The following is an 11,142-nucleotide window of genomic DNA, read 5'->3' on the forward strand; positions in this document are numbered from 1 at the left end:
TTGAGTAAATATTTCAACTTTTTGATCATGAGTTTTGTTAATCATCAGTTGAAGATACATTATAAAAAGCGAAAAAAAGGAACAAACAAAGCACAGAAGGAATATAAAATGTTATTGTAAATAAGTGATAATACATGTAATATCACTTATGATAGGCAACCCATTCCTCTATAATAAGTCCATTCCACCGCTGTACCAGTGATGTTTTTTTATTGCTACTGTCGACGACTGTTGTTTTACGGAAGAACCCGCTTGGATTTCCGTTCGTCACCCGTGGTATTGAAATACATGTATATATCTAATTAAATTTTATAAAAACCAATGTATTGTCTAGATTTGAAAACAAAATGAAATGTAAAGGTACATTGTAAGTCAATATCATGTCTGGATTTTGGAAAAAAAACAGAAATGTAAGAGTGAGTCAACCTAGTGTCTGGATTTGGTGAAAACAGAAATGTAAATGTAAAGAAAAAAAAAAAAAAAAACCAGAAATGTAAATGTAAAGAAAAAAAACCAAAAAAAAAAACCAGAAATGTAAATGTAAAGAAAAAAAACAACAAAAAAAACCAGAAATGTAAATGTAAAAAAAAAAAAAAAAAAACAGAAATGTAACGGTTAATCAATGTATTATTAGGATTGAACCCCCCCCCCCATAAAAAAAAACACACACACACAAAAAAAAAAAAAAAAAAAAAAGAAATGTAAAGGTTAATCAATGTATTGTCTGGATCGGGGGAAACATTAATGATATTATAAATCTTCACCACATGTAAACGGGTCAATCTCAACTGATCCGTTCTATAGCATCATTCTACATACACCAAGACTTACAGTTTCACTTTGTATCCAGGGTGATGCAATTCTTATTTCCTAGTGGTACCTTTCCCACGTCTTTATATGAAAGTATTAAGACACATTATCAGAAACACTGTCACGAAAAGTTAGTTTTTGGTCAAATATTTTAGAAAGCCACAAAATTATTTACCATTAAAAAAGTAATTTACAATGACACGAATCTACACAGCCATGATCATCTCACATATGACGTAATGGTTATTGTTGCAATGTACATCATCCCACTTAAATCCGAAGTCCTTCCTTAACAATGCGCAGTGTTGTCCGGATCCAGCATTGTCCGGTTGACTGGGTTTAAAGTTAGTGTATACCGCCACTCCCCCGTCCGAATCCAACCATTGTCCTTCCGTTGTTACGTCACTCAATCCAATCCAGGCATAACTCAGACCTTTAAAGATATTTTATTAAAAATAACTTAATGGTTGGATTATAAATGGAACAACTGCATGCTATCAACATGTGAAACATTCGCACTAAACAGACTTTATATGTTTGGTTGAGGTTAAAGGGCGATACCAACAGCCAGAATCCAATGAGAGCGGGTGAACAGCCGGGGTCATACGAGAGCGGGGTCACATGTATGGGGCGCCGTTTTACTATTTATTCCCATTTGGTGATATCACCTATTCAAATGAGTGATATCACCTATTCGAATAAGTGATATCACCCATTCGAATAGGTAATATCACTTAATGAAACGAATAGGCGATATCACTTAATGAAACGAATAGGTGATATCACCAATTCGAATAGGTGATATCACTTTAGAATCAATACAAACGACTGCTCCCAAATAAGTATAATGGTACAGTAGATATTGGATTTTTTTTTATAAAAATAAAACGTTTCAATATGCATATATCTACATTTTGAATGCCTATAGTTATCCCTAATATTCACTGCGACATGTTACACATGATGGAATTGGGGAGCATACAATTTTCAAAATTTTATAAGTGATATCACCTATTCGAATAGGTGATATCACTTAATGAAACGAATAGGTGATATCACTCATTCGAATAAATGATATCACCTATTCGTTTCATTAAGTGATATCACCTATCCGAATAGGTGATATCACTTATTTGAAAAATGAATTGGTGATATCACCTATTCGAATAGGTGATGTCACCAAATGGGAATAAATAGTAAAACGGCGCCCCATACACATGGAGGACGGTTGTCTAGGGTGACACCAACAGCCAGGGTCACATGGAGGACGGTTGTCTAGGGTGACACCAACAACCAGGGTCACATGGAGGGCGGTTGTCTAGGGTGACACCAACAGCCAGGGTCACATGGTGGGCGGGTGTGTAGGGTAACACCAACAGCCAGGGTCACATGGTGGGCGGGTGTGTAGGGTGACACCAACAGCCAGGGTCACATGGTGGGCGGGTGTGTAGGGTGACACCAACAGCCAGGGTCACATGGTGGGCGGGTGTGTAGGGTGACACCAACAACCAGGGTCACATTGAGGGCGGGTGTGTAGGGTGACACCAACAACCAGGGTCACATGGAGGGCGGGTGTCTAGGGTGACACCAACAGCCAGGGTCACATGGAGGGCGGTTATCTAGGGTGACACCAACAACCAGGGTCACATGGAGGGCGGTTGTCTAGGGTGACACCAACAGCCAGGGTCACATCGAGGGCGGTTGTCTAGAGTGACACCAACAACCAGGGTCACATGAGGCGGTTATCTAGAGTGACACCAACAACCAGGGTCACATGAGGCGGTTATCTAGGGTGACACCAACAACCAGGGTCACATGGAGGGCGGGTGTGTAGGGTGACACCAACAACCAGGGTCACATGAGGCGGTTATCTAGAGTGACACCAACAACCAGGGTCACATGAGGCGGTTGTCTAGGGTGACACCAACAGCCAGGGTCACATGGAGGGCGGGTGTGTAGGGTGACACCATCAACCAGGGTCACATGGAGGGCGGTTGTCTAGGGTGACACCAACAACCAGGGTCACATGGAGGGCGGGTGTGTAGGGTGACACCAACAACCAGGGTCACATGAGGCGGTTATCTAGGGTGACACCAACAACGAGGGTCACATGAGGCGGTTGTCTAGGATGACACCAACAACGAGGGTCACATGAGGCGGTTGTCTAGGATGACACCAACATTCTTGTTATATGAGGACAGGTTTCTTGTGTAACACCAACACCGAGGTCCATATGTGGAAGTATGTTAAGAGAGGCACCAACAGCCTGAATTATATAAGGACTGGAACAGCTAGGGTCATAGACGGTTGTCTAGCTGGACATCGATATCCAAGGTTACTGAGAACACCCAACTTTATTAAATCGCAATATGACAAAAAAATCAAGAAATATATTTACATCTGCATGGCATGGTGGCTGATTACGGTCATGTCGTACTGTACCATTGGCGCCTCCGCCATGCGAAGTGCGACAGTGTGTCATACGACAAAATAACTCGACAGTGCGAGAAAAACAACATCTGTCGCACTGTGAATTTGCGAAGAACTTTTCACTACGCATAACGCACTGTCACTCTTCACTTGGCGGGACGTCAATGTTACAGTATGGCATGACCAAAATCAGCCACCATACCATTGTAAATATCGATATCAAGGAGAGGTTTTAGATATCAATATATGTAGGATTATTGTATAACTAATATTCCGTTTTAAATAAGCAGAGGAGCTTTCTTATCTAGTGGTATGTTGTCGGTTGTGCCATATATAAAACACAGTATGTGAAAACGCTGCAGTGACCCGGAATATCGGTTATCTGTAAAGCGTCTAGGTGATCCAGAATAAGACCTTTTCAATTTGACTCCATTGCTGTCAGGATTACCAGAGATAGATAAAGATTTAGTTCATCGCCATCTGTCGTCTTTATTTAAATGCTTTATAAATTAACAATTGCGATGCACTGTTTTACATTCCTACAAATAGGAATGGTCGTACCACAAACTTCGGACAATATCTCTATTCGACAAGATCGTAAATCAATATTTTGAATCGCGTTCAAATTGGATCCTAAGTCAAAATAAAGAAATCAAACAATGGGTTTTTGCGTACAGTTAATGGGGCATTGTTTGCAGAGTTTTAGTCGGTAATTGATAAATCAAGAAAGTGAGTGGTATTGTTGTGTGTAATAAATGTAATAATTATTTATTGTGTATTTATGGTATTAAATAATCGACTTTATACTTATAATGTTCTTTGATGTTAAATCCACATGGCCAATTTAAGTGGTTAAAGTGACGTCATTAAAATTAACTGACCTCAAATTGAGACACAAACGAGGAACAAATCATTGTAGGCTGATGCTATGTATAGACTCTAGTCTACACAAACAACATACTTTGTCTGGTGGTAAGGGCTTCATTAGTCTTCATTGATCTGGTGTCATATTTACAGGTGCTAACAGTTGTCTGCCTTTGTACAAAATTGTCACAAATGATAAAGACTTATTGCTAACCTCGGTAGATATTTGTAGAGAAGGTTACACGGAAAAACCCTAACGGGGTCACGTGGATACGAGTGACGTGTTCGCGCAGCGTTATTTTAAATTCTTATTTTTAATCCTGTTTTTGTAAATATATATCTATATGTACGTTGTCATTTTCACCTATGGAACAAAAGGTACAAAGAAACAAACAAGCTTTATACTTCTTCTTCTTACGAGCGGTTTTATTTGGTTTGTTTTGTTTAAACGTCCTATTAACAGCCATGGTCATTTAAGGACGTGCCAGATTTAGGAGGTGGAGGAAAGCTGGAGTAACCGCAGAAAAACCACCGGCCTACGGTCAGTACCTGGCAACTGCCCCACGTAGGTTTCGAACCCGCAACCCAGAGGTGGAGGGCTAGTGATAAGGTGTCGGGACACCTTAACCACTCGGCCACCGCGGCCCCCTTACGAGCGGTACCATATGCATACTTGTAGGATCTACCCAATGATGATCCTAGAGTTTGGCACTGACTGCTGATACTCTTCAGAGACGCTCTATAACGCCAACAGAACACCGAATTCATTAAGAATAAGTGTAGCACAAGTATAAGCTTCCCAAAAGGCCAAGATGGCTACCAACAGGATCATTTATCATTAGTTATACTAAAGTTTTAGACAGATGGGTAGATGGAATCTTTGGTAGTTATGCTGAGAATTAATTTATGAGAGATATATGTTGGTGTTAAATGTTAGCTCTCATAAGTATGTCTCTCTGATTTTATCGATTTCCGATCATAACCAAGCAACAGCGCCACCGTACAGGCAATAGCATAATGATGACCAACAATCAAGTATGGATGTTCCAGTCGATCCAATTTTATCAATCATTCATTCATTCATTCAATTTTTTTTTTTTTTTTTGCAAATAATTTTCCAAAGGTACTTCTACCAAAAGTGACATCACAGACAGCAGGTAACCAATCTTTTAGTATAAATTGAGCTAGTGAGCCAATCACATGTGCAATCCCCACAATATGGCTGGTAGACCGGACAACAGCGAGTCATTTACGCACAAAACGATTTACTCCAACGCCGAAATAACACTGTCTATATAGTCGGCGAGATGAACCTTAGCAACAGGCGGAGTCATGTAGGCGGTAAACCACTGCATGTAGTAGTTGGGACGAACCCCAGCATTAATTTGAGGGTCGTGTACCTTGGCTGTAAACGATCATGTGATAGTTATAATTATCCAATAAAGTAGCTATGAAATAGTATGACACATACATGATCACCAAAACATCACATTTCATTGAGGAAATGTACATACATACATACATACATACATACATACATACATACATACATACATACATACAATACATACATACATACATACATACATACATACATACATACATACATACGTATTTTTGAGAGTTTTTGGAGGATGCGGTATGTTTTTGTTTGTCTCCCTGTAATTGCGTCTGATTCAGACAGTATAGTTCTACCTCACTGAACCATACTACCGAAGACACCCAGCAGGACACCCCAACCTGTTACATTATGTTGACAAGGGGCGAACCAGTCGTCCCACTCCCAAAATGCTGAACGTGAAACAATGCAATATGAGCAACTACCATTTTATAGACCCAGGTATGTCTTGGCCAGGGACCATTCAGAATCGAAAAATATACTAACAAAGAAAGACAAAGTTTGTATCACTATTCCAGAGTTTGGTAGGCCGACGAGAATAAGAGCTCTAACCAAAAAGATATTTCACCTAAATCAACACATGTTTACCTTCATCATCCATATATTGCTCTATCTCCAACTGCTTTGTAGCACTTTCAATCAGCAGTAGTCTTGAACTTTTTTCAGCGCATGCGTCAACGGCATCACTCCAAGTGGAAGTTACGGACAAAACTGTTGCGCAGCTTCCGGTGAACGCGCCACAGTTAAAACCACTAGGCACAGCGTTTGTTACTGTAGAAATAAAATTGACCAATAATCAGCATTGTAAATAACAGGGAAGAATTGGCAGTTAGTGACGCAAATAAGGCTAGACTATTGGCGTTACCAATCTAATTTTATTCGTTCTGCAACAATTTCGAAACAGAACGAATCAACTTTTATAATCGTGTCATATAAGTGTTAAAATGCTAATACATACATGTATACATAATCGGTGTTTTTTTTTTTTATTATTGTTTACCTTTGTAGTTAGTTGTATTTGGTCTCCAGTAAGATTCTGAGATGTTTGTAGAGAATTGGTCGTTGAGATAACAGATTTTATTGGTGACGTCATATATCATGGCCATACACCAACCAGCTTCAGCACAGTGCAGCCCACACTCGGAAACTGTCCTCACCACGCCCACAGTCGTCACTGACGTCTGAGGAAACCAATTATCCATGACGTCATTTCTTTCCAGTAAGAGATTGGCGTTCACCACTGCGTTGAACACTTGCAGCATTTGGGCTGTATTTATAGATCAAATCAAAATCATATTTATTGCATTTATAGAAATGTAGTCTTACCAATAGGTTTCATTCATTTTCATTTCAACATTTAAAAAGAAACTGGCTCGTTTTAAGTGAAGCATCTCAGGAAATCTTTGTAGTGAAATATTCAACGGAACTGCAGGATAGACTACGCCGAATACATGTCCCTAACTTCTTTTGGAATTTACCAAACTAAATATTAAAATACAGTAATTGTATAGGTGTTTATCAAAACGTTCTGTCCCTCGACTAAATATATATTGGATATCTAAAACAATCCTCGCTATTAAAGATATCTGTTGACAGTTTCATAGACGAAACATAAAAAAGATATTACGTAGCACAAATTCAGTTTTTTTTTATTTCATGCAAAACATTTTTCTTCCCATATAATTTTTATAAATCAATGGATTCAATCTTTAACGTAACAGTACTGTTGTATTAACACGAAATTGACAAAAATAACATAACATTAAAGTCACGTACTAACACTATTGTCTACAGATTAAATAGCGTAGACGTATCACAATTTTCTCGACATCTTTTATTAATACCATTTTTATCATTTTATCATATCCCGCGTAATATCAGATTTATTAATTCAGTTAATAATTAGATTAATTCCCGTGATACAAGATAACTAAATCTGTGGGAACATATCTTATAGTAACATTGACGTTAACAATGCATATGGAGGACGTTTTAAGTAGGAACAGTCTTAAATTCTAACATGAAAAAGGTACTTACCTGTCACTAAAATAACGAAACATGACAGAGACGCAGGCATGCTAGACACACTTCATCAATGATGACGGGGTTTGATTATCAACCACGACTTAGCGCTCCTCATGAGATAATACGGAAAATGAAACCTGCTTCAGCTAATATGGATTATTTTGACTTGTTAGCGGGTTCTTTTAAGTAAATGAAAACACTGAAACGTGGATAAATATTGACAGATGTTGTCTATTCCGGTCAATATTAAGGTGTGATCATACCTAATCATTATCCAATTACCAACTGGTATTGGAATGTTCACGGAGGGATTTGTTTGTTTTTTGTTTAACGTCCTATTAACAGCCAGTGTCATTTAAAAGTACCTTATCTAAGAAGTGGAGGAAAGCCGGAGTACCCAAGCCGGAGTACCCCGGGAAAAACTAAGAGGAGAAGCGATTCACTTCAACTCCACCAAGCTCAGCCAACAGGGTGAAATTGTCACACCTCTAGGAGTGTTAGGGGGAAAGACATTTTGCCAAAATTACTTCATGGAACGTTAACCGTGGTTTAGAGCATACATCGAATGGCCCGAGTTTTGTTAACATTATTTCGTGTGCCAATATTATATTCTTGTCGGAATGCTAGTTCAGTCATGATAGCGGCCGGAACTGTTGTCTCCTCCATTAAGAGCATAAATTGACCGACCCGAGTTTTGTTATCATTATTTCGTGTGCCAATATTATATTCTTGTCGGAATGCTGGGTCACTCATAGTAGCCGCCGGAACTGTTGTCTCCTCCAGGAAGATTATGATGTTTTGTCATCTCCTCGTCAGAAGGGAAAGGCGGAGGCCTTGTTTTGATGTTTAATGTTAATGTTTCTGTCGTCAAATTTGTAGAAGATACGCTGCTCTGGATAAGAAATTGGGCAGTTTGGTGCTGATGATATTTATATTTGTTTTACACATATACCTCATAAAAACAATATATATTATACTGTATAGGAAAACGATGTTTTCGATATCCTTGCTAATGGTACCGTTATTGCTGCTGGGGATTTAAATAGTAGAATTGATATGATTATATAGAGATGAACACTGTGCCTAGGCCAGTCCTCCATACGCTTTTAAATGTTTTTGCTAATGATACTGTTATGTCTAATCGTAAGTCTGCTGATGGTACTGGCCTTCGGGTATGTAATGGTAGATCACCAGGTGATGATACAGGTATTTACCTTTTACAATCATTTGGGGTCAAGTGTAATTGATTATGTTCTGATGAAGCATGATTCCTTTCGGTTGAACACTGGATTTAAAGTGTGTGATTTTAATGAATGGTCTGACCAAGCACCAATTAACTTTAAATTAAATGTATTATTTCGACCAAGTGAAATACAAGCAAAATATGCTAACCAGGTAAATAATGTGAGTTGCAACTTAACAACAAATATATAAGAGGAATGACGATGAGAAAATTCGAATGAAAATTAATTTAGATGATAACATTGAACTATGTTATTGTTAATGACACACAGTCCTCGGTAATCTCAGTAGATCATGGTGTTGACCGTTTGTAAACTGTCATAAATGAAATATTTAGCTCATGTTGTATAATTAATGTCTCCAGCTTCTACTGTATATCAAACAAAACATCATGTCCAATAAACCTTGGTTTGACGATAATTGTAGACAAATCTACAGCTCATATCTACGCAGTTTATCTTCTTTTAGTTCCGCGATAGAAGCCCTGCGAACAGACTGTCTCTTGTCGAAGCCATGCGTAGAAATAAATACACTATGAAAGACGTGTAAAACGTAAGTATTTTAGATCAGAAGGTGACCGTTTAAGTTGATTACGTGGAAGAAACCCAAAACTTCTTTTTTTTTCAGAAAAAGTCTGACTGTCAAAAAATTATTGGAATATTGGTGACTTTTACGAACATTTTAAAGCTGTAAGTATAGTAAGTAATGATGAGGCAGATTTTCATACTTCACTAGATATTTCAGAAAATTCAAATGTAAATGACGAGTTGGATTCCCCTATTACGAATACAGAAGTAATGAATGTTTTAAAAAGCGCTAATCTTGATAACATTCTTAATTTCTTTTTTCTCAAACATAAGGAATCATTTCCGCTATTTTTCAAAACTTTTTTATGTTATTTTTGATTCGGGCGTCTTCCCTTCAGTCTGGTCTAAGGGTATTATTTTTCCTTTGTTTAAAAAAGGTGACGCAAATTATACAAATAACTATAGAGGAATCACATTGGTAAGTTGCCTTTCGTAATCATTTACTTGTGTTTTAAATAATAGACTTTTAGAATGGTCTAAAGATTAAAATATTGTCTCAGATTTCCAATTCGGGTTTAAGCCTGGTTTTGGAACTAATGATGCTATTTTTGCCTTACACGGTATTATTCATAAAATGCTGTTTAACAAGCGGAAGCCTTACTGTTATTTTGTTGATTATCGTAAGGCCTTCGATGGTGTAAATAGAAATAAACTATTTTTAAGCTTTTTCATAAAGGTATTCGAGGAAAACTACTAAAAACTTTGAGATTTTTATATGACGGGTTAAAGTCTTGTGTAAGGTGCAAATATGGACTGTCTGCATTTTTTTTACAACCTCACAAGGCTTGATGCAAGGGGAGGGGTTATCTCCCTTCCTTTACTCCGTGTATGTGAATGATTTGGAAAATGAGTTTATTAACACCTCCTGTGACGCTTTATTCTTAAGAGATATAACGTTGTTCCTTCCAATGTATGCATATAACACTGTCCTCTTTACAGAATCTGCTTCCGATTTGTAGAAAATGTTAGACTCTCTAAAACAATACTGACAAATAGCAGCTTACCGTTAATACTGAGAAAACAAAAAATATTGTATTCCGTAATGGCGAAAAATTACGTGTTAGTGGGACTTTTAATTATAATGACGATGAAATAGAATGTTTTGATAGATTGACCTATCTTGGTGTACTGTTTAACTTTAATGGGAAATTTACAAAAGAACGTTATCAACAATCGCTGAACAAGGTCGAAAATGTATGTATAATGCATTACGTAATTGTAATAGTTTGTCCCTCAATGTAGAATCTAAACTGAATGTTTTTGATGTTTATATATCCTCTGTTCTTAATTATGGTTGCGAAACATGGGAATTTAATGCTGCGGAATCAGTAGCGAAAGTACATGTTGATTTTAAAAAAAAAGAATATTGTATATTAAGAAGAGTACGCCATCTTTTATGGTTTGAATTAGGACACCTGCCTCTACATATAACCAGAAAATATCAAACGATTAAATGTTGGTTGAAATTAAATAAATCTGATAATAGTGTTATAAAGTCGATTTATGACGAAATGTATGATTGTAATCCCAGAAACTGTAATTGGCGTTGTCAAGTAAGAAATGTATTACTGTCTTCTGGTTTCGGTGATGTTTGGTTTACTCATCATGTCTATAATGAAAGGGTGTTTTTACATTGTTTTAAGCAGCGTCTGATAGATAATTCTATTCAAGCTAAAAATGAATTAGTTGAAATGTCGTCAAAATGTTTTTTGTATAAATGATTTATTGATAGCCATACGTTACAATTTTATTTAACAAATTCTATTTAATATATATCTTTAATTT

The 11,142-nt window shown here is 37.3% G+C and overlaps 1 protein-coding gene across 1 annotated transcript; it reads right to left on the reverse strand.

The window, feature by feature from the left end:
* Positions 1–708: 708 nt before the first annotated feature.
* LOC117341118 (collectin-12-like) lies at positions 709–7,703 on the reverse strand. Its single transcript, XM_033902958.1, has 4 exons — positions 7,541–7,703; positions 6,504–6,770; positions 6,092–6,274; positions 709–1,243 (listed from the first exon to the last, which is right to left on the reverse strand). The coding sequence occupies exons 1-4, from the start codon at positions 7,578–7,580 to the stop codon at positions 1,017–1,019; spliced, it is 717 nt and encodes a 238-aa protein (XP_033758849.1). The 5' UTR covers positions 7,581–7,703; the 3' UTR covers positions 709–1,016.
* Positions 7,704–11,142: the final 3,439 nt, after the last annotated feature.

The sequence above is a fragment of the Pecten maximus genome, chromosome 13 (assembly GCF_902652985.1).
Source record: "Pecten maximus chromosome 13, xPecMax1.1, whole genome shotgun sequence".
In the NCBI taxonomy this organism is placed as follows: Eukaryota; Metazoa; Mollusca; class Bivalvia; order Pectinida; family Pectinidae; genus Pecten; species Pecten maximus.